The 21590-nt window shown below is 41.8% G+C and overlaps 1 protein-coding gene across 1 annotated transcript in view; it reads left to right on the top strand.

Moving 5' to 3' along the window:
* The window catches only part of shank3a (SH3 and multiple ankyrin repeat domains 3a), a gene marked incomplete at both ends in the record, with an annotated part of 114298 nt that overhangs the window by 43008 nt on the left and 49700 nt on the right, over positions 1 to 21590 (top strand). The window contains 8 exons of the mRNA XM_079278127.1: positions 361 to 512; positions 1328 to 1495; positions 4396 to 4512; positions 11831 to 11908; positions 12305 to 12371; positions 13279 to 13511; positions 13704 to 13873; positions 20395 to 20576. Coding sequence (XP_079134253.1) covers positions 361 to 512; positions 1328 to 1495; positions 4396 to 4512; positions 11831 to 11908; positions 12305 to 12371; positions 13279 to 13511; positions 13704 to 13873; positions 20395 to 20576 — 1167 coding nt within the window. The remainder of the gene's footprint in view (positions 1 to 360; positions 513 to 1327; positions 1496 to 4395; positions 4513 to 11830; positions 11909 to 12304; positions 12372 to 13278; positions 13512 to 13703; positions 13874 to 20394; positions 20577 to 21590) is intronic.

Below are 21590 nucleotides of genomic sequence, written 5' to 3'. Positions count from 1 at the left end.
GAACTATCCCACCTCTTCTCTACTTTAGTTAAATAACAGTCTTATGCTTTCTCTTTCTCTCCCTCTCTCCCTCTTTCTGGATTCATTTCCCTGTTTGGTGACCTGTCATCTGACAGAGGATCTGTGAAGGGGGGGGGGGGGGGGGGGGGGGGGGTTGAGAATAGGTTGGTTTGACACCAACAGGAAGCAGTCACTTTGGCAATCACAGCAGTCAAGGCAGTTAGTGGAGCGTGCTATTTTGTCATCAAATATTGGCATCTCCAATTGTTGGATGTTCATATACTAAGAATAATGCACATTAATGTCACTGAAAGTAAAACAATGTTATGTTGTTTGCTTGCTCATCCTTACATTTTACAGAATGTCCTCTAACGCTGGCAGCACAGCTGGAGGGATGTGCAGATCTCATCAAGGTGCTAAAGAGCAGAGGGGCACATCTGGACTTCAGAACAAAAGATGGCATTACTGCCCTGCACAAGGCCGTGAGCAGCAAGAACCATACAGCACTTATAGTAAGTGTAACACACACACAATTGTCGCAGAAAGCTGACTCATCTCTTTTATTTCTTTCGCTACACCAATTGCTTGCTTGCAAACGGAGAGCTTGCAGGTATAGCCAATCTCTGGCAGAGGGGGCTTGAGCGATTCAGTACAGAGGGTGCTTGAACAATTACTAAATATGTGAGGATTAACATGCCCTCTTTGAATGGGCTGGCGTATTCATTGAATGGCCTTGTATATGTCTGGTTTGAGGAGGCTTGTAACCTAAATGAAAGGATTTACATGAGTCATATAATTGATTTCCGGTTGAGCCAGAACTGTTGAAAATGGAATTGGTAATTTAAGCTCAGTCATTGCCGTTATCCAAATATTAAGTGTCACTGGGCCGTGTAATATACATAAGCCGTTGCTGCTGTTTGGTATAGTATGTCTTCAAAAGGTCATGCTTATTTCTCCAAATAAAATCAATAAATAGTTTATTTTCTAATTATTGTATACATGTCCTACAGCACAATAATGCTTCTAATCACTGACTGAATGATTACTTTGCTGAGATTTTTTCTTGAGATAGCATTTACTTCGTGTTAATAACATATATGGCCTGGATATATATATACATATATATATATATATATATTTATATATATATATATATATATATATATATATATATATATATATATATATATATATATATATATATATATATATATATATATATGTATAGCATAGACCTACTGGGCTTATTGACCGTCACATTGTGACTCAGGACTGTATGAAGTAATTAAAGCATTATTCCCCCCTAACCTTGGTCGTATCCCACTAGACGCTGTTGGACTTGGGTGCATCGCCTGACTATAAAGACAGTAGGGGGTTGACTCCTCTCTACCACAGCTCGATGGTCGGAGGAGACCCCTACTGCTGTGAGCTACTGCTGCATGATCATGCACAGGTTGGCTGTGTGGATGAGAATGGCTGGCAGGAGATACACCAGGTAATAAACGCACACACACAGACACACACTCACACACAGAACAGTGATGGGTTGCGTGCAGAATACAAATGTAGATGCAGGGTAAGAGGTCTTGTCTGGTTTTCAGAGTTTCATTGAATTGATTTTTGTGTTTCCCTCAGTTTGAGAATTTATTTTGTGGTGGTTGACTCCCTTGGTTGGGGGGGGGGGGGGGGGGGGGGGGCTGGTCCAGTATAAGGGATTGGACATTTACCACTTTGGCAGTGTTTTCAATCAATTTGCACTGTCAGCTGCAGATACATACAAATACAAACATTTGTAATTGTATGTGGGTTGAGTGCTCAAATAAATTTGAAATCTTCAAAACCGTTACTGATTCAGTACTGTTCATTGCGCGACCACCAACACCTATACATGTACTATACACACACCCGCACATATTGAATGCTCATTTACTCGGACATATGCAGTGCACCAGCACAAATACTGAAGACTGCTTCAATATCATGAGCTATAGTGTTTCTGTACTTCGTGAAGTAGAGGCCTCCAGAAATAAGGAGTTACTTGGACACAGTTACTCATTCTAATGTTGCTGCAGCTGTATCTAAACCAGTGCCTGGCAGTGCAAATAGAGGTGTCCATCTGTGTTAAGTGTAGAAATAGGTCATTGACCTACGAAGAGCAAAGGCGGCATAATGTGTTCATTTTACACTCGTACCGCCTCAAGGCGTGCCCTGCTCTGTAAACACAATGGAGGCTAGTGACTACATGCTGTTTTTGTTTGTGTCAGGTCTTTTTAGCTCCTATCTGTGTAGTGACAGACAGACACTGGCGGTCTGAAGGTTCTTGTGCTTTAAATGGGACTCATCACCTCTGTTGCTCACACTGAATATCAATATGTTCAGAGGAGATTACATTACATTACAGTCATTTAGCAGACGCTTTTATCCAAAGCGACTTGCAATTCAGATTCTATCACATTTCTACACCGTAGGCACAGCTACGGGAGCAATTTTGGGGTTAAGTGTCTTTGCTCAAGGACACATCGACATGCGACTCGCAGAGCCGGAGCCGGGATCCTCTGATTGAAGGACGGCCCTGCTGTCCACAGTCGCCCGAGATGTTGAATGGCAACATTTTACTCTTGAGAAAATAGGGGAATCAACATTCTTTCGTCTTTTCTAGAAAAAAAAAATGTAGCATCAATATTTTAATCACAGGAGATAACACCACACTATGTTTTTTAAATATAAATACAAATAAATAAATATAATGACTAATTTGAGGTGAGTATAGAAACCCAACTCTACAATATCCCGCTGCCATAACAACACATCATTGGCAGCTATACTATCTATAATATAACCACAAAGTGGTCCTCTGACACCACTACCAACACTGCTAAATTTGTTGTGGGGTTATCTACCGATTTCTGACAGCAGGACTTGAAGCTCTGCGGCATGAGAATATTCTTTTTGCCTTTTGTGTGACATTTTTTGTGAATCAAACTTGCACACAGAGTGGAGCAGGTAGCCTGATATGAGGTTGTAGGGGTGTTCATGATGCTAAAATGATCTGAATGTGCACATCCTCATGAACAGGTGAAATTCATCAATTTACTTAAGGTTTGTGCACTTAAAATAGTTTTGCGAAACCGACTTGGAGCAGAGAATTTCTGTAAAGAAAATACGAAAATGTTCTTGCATATGACGCCCAGTGATGTCTCCTCTTTGGGCTTATAAACCATTTCTGTCCTCCTTTCTGCTGAAGTGTGTTCAGGTACTGCCGTGGGAGCGATGCAGAGGAGCCTTTGTTTGTTGAAAAGTGTTCCTTTTTAGTTTGCAGATACAGTAAGGGTTTAAACTGGAAGGATATATGGCATTTCAATGCTGCATCAGATCGTGTTTTTTGTGTTGAAGCATTCAAGATACTGTACAATAAATCCAAACACCCCTCAGCTCTACACATTTTCTCCCCATTGTATTTATTTCACCTCCTTCCTCTCGTCTCCCCCTTTTTCTATGTCCTTTCCAGCATTAGTATTCTAGAGGTATATATCGTGTACAATAGGATACACTGCTGAAGGTCTGATAACCAACAACAATCCCAGCATCATTTGTGTGCTGTCTCACTGCTGTCACACACTCTTAGCGAGACAGAACACAGGAGGGCGAGAACGATTGCTGGGAAGAGTCGGTGTGCTTCTCTCAATGACACAGGACAAAACCCCGGAGTAGAAGGGAAAGAACAGAGAGGAGATGGATAGAGATTAGATGAAAAGTGTATTGCTCCGAGTTATGTGAAACGAAGAAGCAGAAAAAAAGCATAACTATTGTCAGAATAATTTTAACTCACAGATTTGGCCTCAGGTGATACAAACAAGTTTCTCTCTTGCTTTTAGAGACTGTTAAAAGCATGTGTGAGGAGAATTAGCCCGAGGGAAAAGAAAGGAAAAATATTCAACACTTATAACATTTCTGAGGTGTTCATGTTTTAGTTGTCATCTCATCTGTAGAAACATGTATTTGGGCTGCCTTTTATATTTGAGAGTATTCAAGCTATTGCACTATCATCACTGCTCCAACTATATTTTGTGGCAAAATAAAGAAGTTCAATGGGCTATATTAAAATATAATATAATAAAATAACAGATTAAAAGCACCAGTTTTCACCTTTTCTTCATCGTGACTGACAACCTCACAAAACACGATGTACTATTGACTCATTTGGATACGTTGCACATTCCTCTTACTTTCCTGATTAAAGTCCAGCGTGGGGCCTTTGTCACACCTCGATACAACAAAGATGACTATAAAATGTATATTCATTCAGAGACGATGTATGATGGCTCCCTTTTGACTTTGTAAGTAAACTAGGATTTGTTTTGTAAATAAAGTAAATGTCTGATTATGTCCTTTCAGGCATGCCGCTATGGCCATGTGCAACACCTGGAACACCTGCTGTTCTACGGAGCTGAGATGAGCGCCCAGAATGCATCTGGAAACACTGCACTGCATGTGTGTGCTCTCTACAACCAGGTACCAGTTATTCAAATAAATATGCTTGTGTGCTTGAGAAGTGGAGTTTTCTGTGGAATTGCATTCATGTTGGTTAGATGTGCGATACACGATTTACATCCAATGCCAATGTCCAGTGCCAATGCAAGAGAAAGTCTCATGCTTACATAGCATGAAATGGCTGTTTGATGTGTTTACCTTAGTGGCCAGGGCTCAAATCCCATCTGAAATCTGAAAGTCTGTTGGATTTCTTAAATACAGTAATTAACAATGACCACAATCTTTCCCTCAACTTACCCAAGAGGGCTTAGAAGCCTAAATTTTCTCTAATATCTCCGACTACTCCATTAACTGGAGTAAATCATCCATCCTTCCATTAGACAGTAACAGTGGGGATGGGGCAGCCCATACACCACCTATCCCTTTCTGCACAGGTGCCATCACGTATTTGGGAATACATATTTCCCCCAAGCTGTCAGAGCTGTTCACACTCAACTTCACTCCATAACTTAAAACAATAAATGACGACCTCCTCCGCTGGATGAACCTACCATTATCACTCATGGGCAGAATAGCTACAGTTAAAATGACAATACTTCCTAAAATAAATTACCTATTCACAATGATACCATCTCAACCCACTCACTCCTGGTTGAAGTCGCTTGACTCAATCGTTACTCAATTCTACTGGAAAAATAAAACACCAAGAATTAAACTGGCCACTCTACAAAAACCAAAAACACAAGGACTTGAAGCTCCACATTATTTTCACTACTCTCTAGCAAATAAACGTCAGTACATTCTTAAATGGATCCACCCCAGCCAATCAGACAACACATGGTTAGATATAGAACAGACAGTTTGTAAGGACATTCAGATTTCTGACTTACCATTTTTAAGCCAATCTATCAAACACCATCCTTGTTTCAATATACTAACAATAGCAGAAACTCTGACAGCCTAAATAAATAAATAAATAAAAAAAAGAAGCCGAAATTTACTTGTGCTTATGGCTCCTTTTCATGGATCATAGGCTGTTGACCACCAGGTCAAGAGTCTCCTCTCCTGGGCTTCCTTTATAGCTGTTTCCATGTCAGGCCGCTCTACTTGATTTCAGTCTCGAGGTCCCTTTGCCAGGTGATCTTGGGCCGGCCTCTTTTTCTTGTGCCTTTTGGGTTCCATCTGGTGATGCTGGCATTGGTGCCATTGGTGCTGATGGTATCTGGATCCACCTCAGGCAGCTGTTGATGAATGTTTGCACTGTCGTCAATGTGGTCTTGGTTGTCCACCATGTCTCTGATCCGTGTAGTTGTGGCTAAACTTAACCATACCGCAGCGATACTGAGGTAACATAAATAGTGTCTTTGTTGTTCTGAAGTCATCCAGTACCAATGTTCTGTTTGGTGAGTGAGTTGGTGTTTGCATCTGTGAATTGTAGCATCTGTGTGTGAGCATTACATGCGTTTGTAAGTGTACATACACACTTGTGTGTACTTGAGTAGCATTCTGAAGCAGAGGTGTCCTTTACCTGGTTATTATTTGTATTTGTTGCCTGTTATGATAATGGACTGAAAGGGGAGATTGAAGAGAAGTGGTCCAAGTGGGAGTGTGACACCAAAGATCAGAGATATTTCTGTCATGTGGGTTTTCATCATAGATTAATGCACTCTGTCTGCTGCAATTTGGATGAAAGCAGCAAACCGTATTTTGTTGTAGTTCATCACTTTTTGATGCTCTTCATTTGAAATGCCTCTGATACCTTCGGAAGTATCACTGCCTGGCTGGGACTGTGTGCAGTTGTACAGTTATTGTTAATCTGTCCTCATAAGGATCAATGATTAGCTTTGATTCTTTGTGTTACAATGACTGAATAAAGCTTTCATTCTTTAGTACACACTGAGGACCGTGGTCTATATTTTTAAAGGGTAAGGCTGAAAATACACAATATATCCATACAGAAATAAATAAAAAAATGAAAAGAATGTGTGTATTAACAACCAATTGGTGCCCTGGTGAATATTTATGCCGGCAGAAAGGTGTTATTTGGCACTGACACATAATAAACTAAAGCACCCATGTTCATGGTAATGAATATCACCCAGTGCAACAATAATGTGTTTTTAATAGTTGTAAGACTAAAATAAATGTCTGTAGCACAGAACATGATGCTATATCAATAGGCTAAATTAATTTTCATTTTCATCTCTTGATTTGTTGGAAATAAGAAAAATATAGAACATTTCCAGCCTTATTCTTTTCGTAATTTTCTTTAATTTCCACAAAAATCAGCATCACATTGATACCTGCGAAGGAAATAGTTTGTGCATACCTGCCAACCTTTGTAGTCCCCAAGTGAGGCAATTTGGTTGGGATGATGGTTGGGGTGGTGGTATTTGTATTGCACTCCACAGTATGTGATGTACTGGAAAACTTAAATTGTTGTTGCAGCTTCTAAAATAATAATATATTTTTGGGTCCTTGATAGCAGGAATGAAACAATGTGTGTTTTAAAATGTGAATGACTGTGTTCTGTCTCTATCCGTAGAGTTACATGAGGACACTGGGAGGTAGGAGCAGTGGAAACCAGCGTCCTCCTGGGAAAATGATTAGTTTTGTCCTGGTTGGTTTGAGGCGACATGAGAAACGTGTAACTGGGCGTTCTGGAAGAGGTTTTGTCTTCTCCTTCATCGGAAAAAGAGATTAGTGCTCAGTTCATTAACATTAAATTAGCACTTTACTTCATTAACAAGTGAAAAATGTGTGTGTGTATGTTTGCATGTTGTAATTGGAACTATGTATTCCAGTCATGAGGAATGACCTGCTTCAACTGGACTGGAACACCATAGTATAGTCTCATGAGAGTGAGAGAGAGTGTGTGTGTGTGTGTGTGTGTGTGTGTGTGTGTGTGTGTGTGTGTGTGTGTGTGTGTGTGTGTGTGTGTGTGTGTGTGTGTGTGTGTGTGTGTGTGTGTGTGTGTGTGTGTGTGTGTGTGTGTGTGTGTGTGTGTGTGTGTGTGTGTGTGTGAGAGTGTATTTCACCATGGGTTTTGGAAGCACAGCATCAAAACGTAAGACATGCTGTTCGTAACACATCCATGTGACTAAAGTCACTACGTGTTAAAACACTTCTCAGTGAAGGGAGAGCCAGGGGTGGTTGTGTGTGTGTTGTGTGTGCAGCAGGAGTGGATATAATAAAAGAGAGAATGGATATATTTTGTTTGATCTACAGTCATTTGTACAACTTCTTGTAAGTTTACAGTCTAGTAATGGATATGCTCCCAGCTCTTGTGTGCTTCCACCGCTGAGGATGAGTGTTCGGACGCCACGTTGAGCTGATTGATCGCAGAAACGATTTCTCTCAGCGTGGTTCAAACCAACTCGAAACAGGCTCGGATGCTTATGTACCATTGCAGAAAGAAAAAGGCTGTCTTTCTTTTCTCACAGAATAATCAAAAATAACCGATAAGGAACCGAACCAATTAGCAGTATTGATAATACTACCAGTATCTATAACATATATAACATAATCTAAACCAGTCAGATTAATACAATCTTGGGACAACTCTTTAATAAACTGTACAGAGGAAGTATCAGTATCCTCTATGTTACAGTACTTGTATTATGCTGTTGTTGTACACAATAATGAGGACGATTTCAGCCCAAAATCGTGCTTCTTATGTGCTTTGGATGTTAGTCACAATCCAATGTAAAAACGAGCTTTACTTTCGGTGGAGGATGCCAAATCTGCTTCAAATCCAATGAGAGAAGAATCCTCAACTGTATAAACATGGCGGTGAGAGGTACCATCTGTCACACTCTTTACACATGACTGACTCGCGTCATTACTGTAAAGTACTTGACTTAGCTCACTGCGTATTCCTGTGTAGAAAATGTAATCACATCTAGCAAACCATGGTGAGGACTACTGGAAAGGTTTTCTTCATGAATTCCTATAGGAAGCTTTGGAGAGAAGAGCAAGACAGATGGCCCACACTGTAATTGGCCTTCGAGCATGCGCGCGCGAGTGCGCGTGTCTGTAATGCATCTATGTAAATAACACATATTCAAGAATTCAGCTGTTGAGCGTCATTCATTTGATTATTTAAGAAGGTAAGAGTGTTGACCTGAATACAAGACGCAAAAACAATGAAACAGGCTCGGTATCTTATAAAATGCAGGCAAAGGGAGCGATTCAGGTGTGCCAGATGGGCTTTGCGTGTAACCCTTAGACCAGTGGTTCCTAAAGTGGGTGCAGAAGCATTGTTAACACCTCCGCCAAGGAGGTTATGTTTTCAGTTTGCTTTGTTGTGTTTGTCAGCAGAAATACGAAAACAACGTTGGCCCTATTTTCATGAAACTTGGTGGAACGGTGTAGAATGGGTCAATTTTGAAACCCCTCTCCATGTACCCTTCTAGTTTCAACACATTAAAAAACATAATTTTAAGTTACCTTTGAAAACCTATCGAAACAGGAGAAAAAAGCAACAAATGTCAAAATCACTATTTTAAAAAGGAACATGCACAGGCTACTGTTGTGCCACTGCGACCTGACATGCTACTGACTCACGGTTGCTGGTCGTCATAATAACAAAACACACTTTCCAGCTGGGAGGTTTTTCAGGAGCTCAGTAGTCTGAAAAATAGTGAACAGCAGAGCAAGTGATGGAAAGTTTTGACACCGTAAACAGAGCTCAAAGAAATGCTGCTCTCAACACAGTCGGAGAGGACTGAATCTGAGTCGCACAACAAAACTAAAATCAGTCTCACGGCTGAAGAGAAAGTTCTTTGCTGCTTTTGGAAGACGGGTATCCATCATCGCATTCACTGTGGGATTACACGTCCCCAATGTGATATCTGATGTAGCTCTCTTATCTCTATACATGAAAACAAGGCAAGAAACTGCCTGTCAGGTAGCCCATACAACCTTAGCAGTTGTATTGGGCTATTAGCAGCAAGAGTATTCATGCATTATTCATAACACCTGCTCCATTTACAAAAGTTCACCATCTATGTATACATGGCCCTTGCAGGCTTGAGCAGGTTTACAGTGACCCAGTTGGCACCATGGTCATTATACACCCTGCTCAGTTCAGGCACAGCACCCATAGGGGCGACCGTGGAGCACTGGGTTAAGAGGTCGTCTGGAAACTGGAAGGTCAACGGTTCGATACCCGACCGGGAAGTGTCACACATCGAAGTGTACCCGAGCAATACACTGAACCCCCGGGCGCCTGTCAGTGGCAGCCCACTCCTCCCTATATACAGGGATGGGTCAAATGCAGAGAAAAATTTCCCCCTTAAAGGGATCAAGATAGTATAAATTCTTATTCTTTCTATTCATAGCTACCATCTATGTGTCTTACCAGAAGAGGGTGCCACAGTGCATCAGCGTTAACCTCATACAGTCGTATATCTGGTATAATACAAGAGTGGTTCATCAGATACACTCAGCTTGATGAGCTAAATCCCATGGACGTTATCAACTAAACCATATTTTGAATTCATTTATGCGAGCATGTTCTTTAATGTGTGACTCAGTAATGACTGGAGTCACCAGAGCCGTTGCACTGATTGTAGAGCCAGGCTAGTCCTGCTAATTCTGCTATCAGTGTTAAATTACAAATCGACCCTCGCCAGTCAGCACATAACCATGTCTATCAATCTACAATTGGGCTTTTTTTTCCCCCCAGAGGGGCCTGTGCTCATTGACACACACAACAATATGTGGTAATAGTCTGACACACAAGTAGATGTGGTTGTGAACTATTGAGGATGTCTGTTTTGTGCTTGTTGGAATGTGTTCCTTCTATTAAAGGAATCCTATGTTTTCATACCCGCAGGTATCTTTTAGTTAGAATTTAGCCATTGCTTTGCCGTCAGACTCTACGTTGAATGCCTTTTATAATAACCATTGTCTTACTACACTCACTTGCAATCTTAAATGATGAGTACAGGGCCTTTTTCATTTCCTGCTCTCCTTTTTCTGTTTCTTGTAACTAAAAGATGTAAATTGATACAAATCTAGTGCTGGACTTTATCAGCTATACAACTTCATGGTCGCTGTGCTTCGGGTGAAATGTTAGCAGATTGTTATTACATAGTAATAATGCATTGTTTTCCACCAATGTCTTAAAGCCTTTGTTTGTATCAGTTTGAGTGGGAATCATGTCTAAAAGTAGATTCAAAATTGTACAATGCACTAACTCATTCTGGCAGGGGACTTTACACAACAGGGAGATGTTAGCTGTCAAGTAGCTTTTGTTTGCATTTGTCATTAGCGAGGATATTAATATGAATCAATTGTTTGTACTGGACAGTATCTACAATTTGTGTGGTGGATACTGAAATCCATTGTTGCAAATGGACGGAGTCGTTGTTGCATCAGCACCATGTCGCTTTAATGTCATCTGAGAATCCGAACAGTGGTAATTTGAAATTGTGTGTTCAGGTCTTCATTTAGTGTAGTGATATTATAGTTAATTGAATGTCAAGTTTAAATTCAAGTTCATCACAACACAAACCACAACTCCCCGCCGTCTGTTGCTTTTACAATCAGACGGAGGCAGTTTAATATTAAAATAAATCAATGATGCAATTATTTAATTCAGTCTTGGATTTTGTCGAGGTGATATCATTTAAAAAAAAACGTTTTTGGTTCTGCTCCGTCACGTTTATATGGGAACAGTTTGGGACAAAAATGTGTTGTGGTGTGAGTAGCTCAGAGTCTGCACGTGGCTTATGAGGTATATATGTGTGTATGAGTATACGCTAAGAGAGAGAAAGAAAGAGAAGGCAGTGGCACTGATATTGATTGATTGATTGATTGACAGGAAAAAGGGAGTTATTTAAAAAGGAATATTTCACTAATTTCTTCACTCTAATTATAGATCTTCAAATGTAGACAGCAATCACTTCCAGTACAACTCTGCTGTTCGAAACAGAAAAGTGTCCATATTTGAACAAAGATAGTCTTTCATTAACTCATCATGAAATATGAATTAAACCACCCCTATATTCCAAACACACATCATCTTAATGATAGGAGATAACAACATGCACAGCACAAGGACTTTTCAAAGGGCATCCTTGTTCACTCTGCACTGCCTCTAGAGTTGCCTCTGTTGGATTCATTCTCACACTTGCATACATTTAATCAGTGGCTACCTTTGACAACAACATTCTCACTGCACAGCCTGTTCATTATCATAATGTAGCCATTATTCAAATTTTATAAACCAAATCATGTCATTTTTTAAATTTTTTTACATGTTTTTGCATATCAAATGCGATGACACTTTAAAGTCCGAGCCAAACATATACATCTCTTTGTTGTCATTCAGGATAGCTGTGCACGAGTTATCCTGTTCCGGGGGGCCAATAAGGAGATCAAAAACTACAACAGCCAGACCGCCTTTCAGGTATGTGTGGTATCCAAGAACCAGTGCACGTTACCGTGTGTGTATTATCACACCTTACATCTTGCTGCTACATTGAATCATTGATTGCTATTAAAAACTTAAGCAGTGTAATGGCACCCACCGACTGCTGGCTTACCATCGCGGTCTGTTTCTGATTTTCAGCCTTTCTGGTTGATGAAGTCCATGTGAAATTGAGACTGACACTTCCTGTGCACATCAAAGTTAATTTGTTTGTACATAAGGCAGGCTGTTCCGCACAGCGCCCAGAACATTGACGGATGTATTTATATTCATTTATTTTTGTGAGTTGTTTGATTTTAATAGCTGTTCTTCCCTTTCCGTCACATGTATTTTCCCCTTTCCCTTCCCTTTACTCTTCTCTATCCCAACCTCCAGGTGGCTATTATAGCAGGAAACTTTGATCTGGCTGAAATCATAAAGGTCCACAAAGTGTCGGATGTTGGTATGTTGACAGCAGTGGTAGTAGTTCACCAGGCAGACTGAAGAATGGCTGAGTGTGGATAGGGGAGAGGCTCAAGGAAAGTGATTACAGGTTATATACAGAAGTGAAAATGGAAATGGAATGGAAATGTAAGGGATGTGGAGAAGGTTTCAGGGATTTATTGGATCCATGCTGAGTTGAGCTTTTTTTGTTTGTGACATGTACATACAGGAAAACTCTGCCATCTAGTGTAGACAGGATATAATACCCCTATTTTGACAGTGTGAAATGTTCAAATAGTTAATACCGTTTAACAATTAATTTTAAATGGAAATCATATGTGATATTCATATGTGTTTGTAATGTATGCTTCTCTAAATTTTAATGATAATTTTGCCACTTCATCATTACACTTTAGATGCACTTTACCAAGCCAGTGTGCTTGTATGTGTGAATTTAAACACACGTTTATTATTGTATGAAGAGAATACTTAATTCACAGCTCCTTGAAAATATCCACTGATGCAATTATCAAACTACTAAACTGATTTCCTTTATCTGTATTTGGGTGACCCATTTTTCAGTAATAAATATTAAAATATGATAATTATAAGTCATATAATCTATAATATTCACTAGGAGCTACCATGATACAATATTCTCATCGCTAAGGCTTTGCTGCAGTACCATCAATACCAGATGTATCGTTGTATCACTTGATCCGTCTGTAAAAGTATGCATATAGATTATAGCACCGTAAATATGTTGCAAATTAAATGGATTCAAGTTTGAAACAAAATTGAGTGACCGTGAGATGTGCGGAGTTGCAGTTATTTCCCCATCAGACCATTCTGTTCGTTGTGTTTGCTACAGTAGCTCCACGTAATAAAGGTGTAAAGAGTTTCTCTCTGTCTCTTTCTCCTCTCAGTGCCTTTCAGGGAGACCCCCTCCTACACCAGCCGTCGACGTGCGACACCTGGCCCCCTGCCCTCGCCACGTTCATTGCTTCGCTCTGCGAGTGACAACAACCTGAACGGGGACCACGATCACATCCGCGGTCAGGCCCCGAGAGAAATTCGTGGCCGTCAGGGTCACTCCCCTGTCCCGTCACTGCACAGTCTGCCAGCTCTTGGGCAGCAGCAGCACAGCAGCCTTGGAGAGGTAAGACGGAGCTAGTGAGGCTCTGCAGGTATGTTTGAATTTGTTATATATGTGTGTGCGTGGGTGTGTGTGTGTGGTCATGCACATTTTAACATTTTCAAATTCCGGGTAGACGGAAAAAGTGAAGGAAAAAATTACAATGTTGTACACGTGCTGCATATGATACTCGCCTCTTCTTCTGTCCTGTGTCAGAGCCGTCACGGAGAGATCCCTGACAGCAGTCTCCAGAGTACGGGCAGCTCTAGATCCTCCCATTCCCGTTCGCCATCGCTACATCACATGCATGAAGAGGACAGGCCGGTTCCCAGAAGGTCCCACAGCCATGGCTACCCTCACGGACACGGCCATCGTGGAAGACTCAGGTCCGTAAGATTTCAAAGTCATGAGATAAGATCACATAAGACAGGATAAGATAAGATAATCCTTTAATAATGTGTGTAGTATTACAGCAGCAAGGAACTGAAAAGAAAGAAAAAATGGCATCAGCAAAAAACACAACAGCTATAACAAATAAGTAATTATACAGTAAAGATATAAAGAATAAGGTAACCTTAAAATGAACAAAAACTTAAATGAGATGTAACATTATTGCACGTATGAAATAGGAAAAATCAAATGTTGATATTGCACAGAATATTGATATTGCACATGAATGAATGAGTTGATAGATTGCGTTTTTTGGTACGTGTGGTATATTGGGAGCAGTGTTGATTGTGAGTCTGACAGCAGCGGGAAGGAAGGATCTGCTGTGTCTCTCCTTCACACACCGCGGCTGAAGCAACCTGTCACTGACGGAGCTGCCCAGTGCTGTCATATGGTCTTTCCAGTTTCTCTGATTTCTCAATTTAACATGTTTTTAAAAGCTTTGTAAAGAAGCAAATCTCTCTCTTTATGTTCCTAATTCATGTCTCACACTTACCAGCCTTGGCAGTTATTCACATAGATCATCTGTGATTGACCTTGTGATTAAACACCGACTGTGATCTTTAAACCACCTTTCAAAAAGCAAAAAGTGCCATGTGATGTGTCCGAATCACTTGTTAGTCACCAGGCAGCATTCTGCGTCTTATTCCATCTGCTACCGTCTGCTACTGGTGATGACATAACATCAATCGGTGCAAAATCGTATTTATTTATTCATACATCAATCCCAGGCACAGAAAGTCGTTTCCTGTTGAAACTCTGCTCGCACCCAACCCAGAAAAGTAATCTGTATGAAGCATAAACTAGGAAATTAATCTGAAAATGTTCAGATTCTTAGTGGCTGATTGAAACACTGATCAGTGTGAGGTCTGTTATAATTGCATTTGGTGTAGCAGTTGTGTGGACCGTGCTCCTATCAGGGTATGAGGACAATGATCAGTGGCATGGTGTGTGTCTGACAGCCGTGTTTATGTAACAAGCTAGGATGAAATACTGCATTTGTCCTGCTGGGAGGACGGAGGGCAAATATCACACTTCAAATCGCTGTGTGTTTGTTGCTGTGTTTGTATGCGAGGGCATGTATGTATAGCCACTTGAACATAGCAATGTGCATGGGTGTTTTCACAGTTCACAGATAGACAGATGGAAAGTGGCTAATAACGATCACATTGGGGACCAATTGAAGGCTGCCAAGCTGTGAATGTGTTTGTCGGTTTGTGTGTGAGAGATTGAGAGACAACGGATACATTCTGAAATTAGAGCTATGAATAATATCATTGGGCGAGCCACTGAGTTCAAAACAGCTCGTCACTCGATAGATACATGAATCCACAGATGTAGTTGGGGTGCTGGAACACATCTCCTGCCTTGTACATCGAACCATTAGACAAACTGAACAGTAAACCAGGGCTCTGGTCACATCTCGGAGCGATAGATTTAAGTGGTTTACTGACACTTTGTTTGTTAAGCTTTTTATTATGATCATATGTCAGAGCAAGATCACCGATGTACAGCACACACCTAGTGTGGGTCCTGGATGCCACACACTGTGTGTGTGTGTGTGTGTGTGTGTGTGTGTGTGTGTGTGTGTGTGTGTCTGTGAGAGTGAACCTGTCTGATGTCTGACAGGGGAATTGCATTACAGACAGCTCCAGCCATACTCCCGTCTCCCTCTAATTCTCTGCTGTCACTTTACTCAATCATCAGAGACGTTCTCTCCCTCCCCCTCTCCTTCTGTCATTCATACACACACAAAAACACATGCACACAGTGCCATTAATCTACTGTATGGTTTGCAGGCAGAGAGCAGTCAACATCCTTTATTAGATCATGTAACATGCACACGTCACACCACATAGAAACTAAAGCTCTGACGTGTGTGTGTGTGTGGCCCATTTATGGTAACAAACTAAGTGCATCTTATTCTACTATTTCTGGCTCTACATTAGCATTAGCGTTCACTGACAGAGAAACATATCTTTTGCTCATTGTCATTGTGCTCATTTTCTACAAGGTTGATTGAACAGAGTGCACAGAAAAGAAAGAAAAAGATAGCATGCTTAGAATGTCTGCTGTGTCCTGCTCTAAATGGCCTTCTGTAAACAGGGGAGTTGAGGCTCTTTTGCATGACCCTGCCTTACAGCAAGTAGTAAAGTGAGGTGAATGTATGAAAAGCCCAAAGCGAGCAGCTGCTCTCCATGGCCTGAACCGGCACCCAAGTGGGACTGATGCTGTCCTTGATTACTTCCCCTCTAATATTTCTCCCTCCCCATCTCTGTTTCTCTCTCTGACCTTCTGTTTATGGCGACGCTTTCACTCGAGGCATTATGGGTACCAGGGGAGTGTGAAATTAGTTTGGCCGGTCAACAGCCCGCCCGACGGCAGACTCCATCAAGTTCCTGTGGAACACACCATCACTTCCTTCTCGTGGCACGTGTGCAGTGCTGCCAGGGTTCAACAGCTTGGTCCAGGCTTTAGCAGGGATTTTAGATGGACACAATAGTCAAAATACAGTTCGGTCAGCTTTATTAGGACTAGATCACGTTACAAAGACAAACATGTGGTGATGACAATCACTCCAGCTAATGCAGTTGACAATATAATAAGACATGACACTGGGTGTTGCTATTTTATTTAGAACAAAGCAAGTTTGCTCGTGTCATAAGAGGTTAATTGGCTACTTACCATGATGTGCTGTCAATACAAAGAGATAATTAATCCCCCCCCGAATCCCCATTTCAAGTAAAGATGCAGTCACACAACATTACTTGAAACATGTTGTCATGTAAGGTTATTGTGGTTGCTAGTGGTGCCATTGAGCAAGAAACTGGCATTACCTGCTTATGTGCTGTATCTGGACCCATCATGATGAATAATGGCATGAATAAAGGCAACAAGCCCAACATGGGGGTGTCACATTACCTTCCCCCTTCCTTCACATTCGTGTGTTGCTGTTCCCTCTTTCTTTGCATTAGTTACACAAGTTGCTGTTGGTGTGTAGATTATACATGGCGCCTTAACACAGCCAAAGGGCTGAGCGACACAGAGAAGAAAGGAGGACAGGAAGAGGAGGAGAAGAAGAGTTGAGCTTCTTCTGCTTCACCTGTCGAGAATCCACATCAAAGGTGGACACACTAGTATTGCTCTTTGCATATCATAACTTGTGTCAGAGGGTGATGCTGATAGGCTAACATGAATCTATTTTGCATTTTATCTTCCGTCTTTGTTTAAAACACTGATGCTCTCTGCGCTGACCCGGCCACACAATAAATGAACACAATACGATCGGGTCATGCAGTATAAAGCCCCTCATAAGTGTTACAGCAATTTACAATAAGATACATGCGCAATATATAAAACGGACTCTTAAGAATTTAGCATGTCTGAAGGCATCAAACATTGTGGATATCATTGCGGATATAACCGGGTCTCATTGATTGGCATGCCCAGGTTTTTTTTAATTAATTGAGACTTCTGATAAGGGCCACTTATCTAAAATAATCTCAAATTTGATCCAATCTCGAAAAGACTGATGAAAAGGTGAACGGCATGTAACAAGATGCACATGTTTGCTCTTGATCTTGCACACAAATATACTTCAAAACCCCATCAACTGATTTGTTCTAGATATCTATTTACACAAACTGAACAGTTTGTTTCAATGAGCTCTTCCCATTCTGAGTGCTGCTATAAAAACCAAATACCTTTTGGTGAAACCAAACAACAAATTCATGTTTCAAAGATACAGTTAATAGCATTTATACAGCTATCCACAAAGGGTGGAACCCCCATACTGTAAACTATTTAGGATGAAACATTTATATTTGCAACTTACTGTATTTGAATTCCCTTTATTTGCATGAAGAATAAAATAATATTGGGTCAAGGCCACTGATATCTGTATAAGCTGAATTACAGCTTCCTCATTCAACAGCTGTATAGTGGTTTTTTTCGGTGTGAAATGAGAATAAAGACAGAAAACAGTCAGTTGGGACAATAATCTGTGTATTTTAAGGCCAATGATATATGACAGTTGACTGGCGATCCGAGTGCATATTATTGACTACTGATCAGTGCATTTGTTGGCTATATCTTCTTTCCTTTTATTGATAGTTGCCATCGTTACAGAGGCAGGACTGGTGTCCTAGGAAACCATGGCGCTTTTGTAATATACTGCATTATAACTTTGTGTGTGTGTGTGTGTGCATACAATGGATCCTTCATCTGTGTCTTGTAGAAGCTACTTATAATGAGGCAGAGTGAAAGAGAGGGAAAGAGAAAAAAGATACAACAAAGAAAAGTAAGCAAGAAAAACAAGCTGTTGCAAATGTAGCAGAAAACGGTGAATCATGTCATCATGCAAAATTCATCTACCAAGTGGCATGTTTAAAATTGTAACACCAATGCTCATTGGTTGAAAAATAAAGTAGATATCACGCTGAAATGAAATTGATGTATTGATCTCTAGGTAGAATACTTTTTCATATCCAGTTTTCAACAGGACTTTGAAAATAGGCATGCAACTTGCAAAATCATCAAGAGATGCAACTCTGGAGAAAGGCAAGGACACTGAGTATTTGTCGTGTCCCTCTTGAATGCAGATGAGAGATAAATTAGAGATACTAAACTGCTTTTTAAAGCTTCCTTCAAAGAAGAGTCTGCTCTTTGCTCTCATTTGGTCTAATTTCAAAGTAACTGTACAAAGCTTTCTGGTAGACCCTTCCAACTGTATTACAGCCAGAGAGGATATGTAATAATGGAGAAGTGCGGTCTGAGATATTACCAACACGTGGGCAAACTATACCACTAATTATTCTCATGGTAACTTAAGAGTTAAAGTGCATCCTACGGAAATTGCTTTCACATTAGAAATCTAATCTTACAGTAGTATATATTATATTTGACTTATAGTCAAATCTTACATGGTAAATGTAAAGAGGGCAGATATTGGATTGTAGAAATGTGATCAAATTAATAAAAGACATTTAGGCATATCACATTTCATCGATTTGGATGTTTCTGAATTTCTGATATCTGATCTCTGGCAAAAGTCGTTCAGTATTTTTATTTAAAGAAGTGCAGTTGCCAATGTAAGCCTCATAGCCTACTGTGAAACACAAACTCATCATTAAACACGAGACAAGAGCAGGAGCTGCCTAACTGCTGAATGGAACTTCCACCGTGGTGGCGAGGTACTGTAGTGATGAATGGAGACGAGGCGGAGCTCTGCCGCTGCTGGATTAGAATTAACCGCCAGAGAGAGAATGAAGGAGGGGGAGAGAGTGAAGATGCAATGCGAAGAAATGTTGAGGAGGAGAGGGATAAGAGGGGGATTTGGAAGTGAGAGAATGAAAGAAACAAGGAGGGGATTCAAGGCAAAGGGAAAGAGGGAGGAGCGACAATTAAACCAAATGGGCTGGAGCTTTTTGCCCCCCGCCCCACTGCACACGCACACACACACACACACACACACACACACACACACACACACGTACATACTCGCACAGCCTGCCTCAGGGAGCCATGGCGCATGCACGCTTGCAGGCAGACAGGCAGCAGGAGATCAGTCGTGCTTTGGGACTAGTGTGCGTATGCGAGTGTCAGCGATGTGTTAGCATCATGCTGGTGGTGGCGCATGCCATGCTAGCGGAGGTGCAATGTTAGCAGGAGTGGAGGGGGCTGTCTGTGTATGTGCCTGTGCGCACGGCTAGAATGCACATAGAGGGCTTGTGGTGTGTGAGCGAGCCGTCAAAGGGTCGGGGAGCCGCGAAGAGCAGCAGCAGCATTGTCAGAGTGTGTGTGAGTGTGAGTGAGCGAGCGTTTGCGTGTGAGGGGTGGAGGGGAGAGGAGAGGCAGACGCGGCGGGACTCCCAGGAGAAGGAGCGGGAGTCGGGGAGCAGACCCAGCCTCTCTCCTCCACAGCAGGACTCAAGGACGAGGCAGGATCTGTAACCCAGCTTGGAGCAGCTGGAACTGGGGACACACGGGGATCTCTCGCCCTCTCTGGAAGGGGGCTTCTTCTGGAGCCCCAACTCAGGATGTGTTTGACTGATGGGGGCTTTCAGACGGATCTGACAGATCCACACAGAGAAGGCAACAGTGCAGTCCCTCTTATCGTCAACATGTTTGCTTCTACCTCGTTTAGGATACGGGGGAGAGGGGAGTGAAAGAAGGAGAGGGTGAACGGGAGCAAGAAGGGTATTGTCTGTGCTACTGAAGAAGGAAGAGAGGGAATAAGAGGAGGAGGAGTGTACTCTCCTCTCATGACTCTCCCATTGAACACTGATTGTTAACTGTTGATCGACAGGCACTTGGACTTGTTAATGAATCCCTCCCTGGCCAGCGTAACAACCAGGGGGTGTCACCAGGTTGCCGTCCCGCTGACAACCATGTCGGTGACCACAGGCTTCAGTTACCAGCTCCCTGGAATCACCACAGTAACATATGTGTTTGTTTACAGCCCTGGCTCAGTGCAGAGAGACCCAAGCCCCCCTCATCACACGCCTTCAGCACTGACGGGCCCCCGTGGGCCCAAACGGAAACTCTACAGTGCTGTCCCGGGACGTACCTTCATTGTGGTCAAGCCCTACACACCACAAGGGGAGGGGGAGATCCAACTCAACCGTGGAGAGAGGGTCAAAGGTAGGTTGTCTGCTAATGTTCGTCTACATGTTTTACCACCTTCCATAACGCTGTAACTTCTACTTCTGGACTCCACTGCTGTTAATGTTCTGTATTCCATCACTGCCAGTTATGTGTAGGATGTCATGTACAGTTTGTGGCTACATGTGGCTCTCACGGCTTTCAGTGCTGGAGTAGCTGCAGAATAAAAGAGCAGACATTCCTGTGCTCTTACACGTCTCGGATACATAGCACACCATTACTTCACCAATCATTCAAGCTGAAAGTAATTTCCGTGTGGTTTGAGCTTGACATTGTGAATTGTCATTTCATCCATTTGTAAAGGTGCTGTTTTCTGCTTTACACAGGAGGTGCAGTGGCTTTGCGTTCATGTGTTTGTGTGCTTTTGTCTCTCCATCCACGCTTCACTCAAGACTATGACTGTAATGACGTAGAAGGTAAACTCCATGCTATTCTTCTCACCCTGTATCTCTCCCATACACCTCAGTGTGTCAACACTACACCTACAGTGTAGCAATTAGTTGCTGGCCCTGTTTGAATCCACTTGAGATATGTGTGCAATCTCAGCATAAATCTGTGATCACTTCAAGGAGAGGGCATGCAAATTCAAACAGGTCCCGTGTGCTGTTGGTTGTTGGTATGCATACACCCCCTCTGTCCTTCTTCCCCCTGAACATATAACTGCTTTTGTCCCTCCTCATATCACCCATCCACAGAGACCCAGCTTCACATTGACCCCACACCCCACATCCTGCCACTTCACATACATCACCGTGGATCAAACCCACATTAGCCAAATGGAAACAGTTCCCTCATGATCTCAGTAAGGCCGGAGAGAGAGAGAGAGCGGTCTCACTCATGCCGAGACCTCTCATGTTCCTTTCAGATCTGCAGAGGGACAGGAAGTCCAGATTAAGGGTCAATTTGGAATTTCAATTTGGATTTTTTTGCAAACAACCACACACACAAATATTTGGATCAGCACGAGTCTAAACCCACTCACATGAGCCCTTC

The sequence above is a fragment of the Melanostigma gelatinosum genome (assembly GCF_949748355.1).
Source record: "Melanostigma gelatinosum genome assembly, chromosome: 1".
Lineage (NCBI taxonomy): Eukaryota > Metazoa > Chordata > Actinopteri > Perciformes > Zoarcidae > Melanostigma > Melanostigma gelatinosum.
The sequence above is the reverse complement of the archived record's forward strand: the minus strand, read 5'-3'. Positions and strand labels throughout refer to the sequence as shown.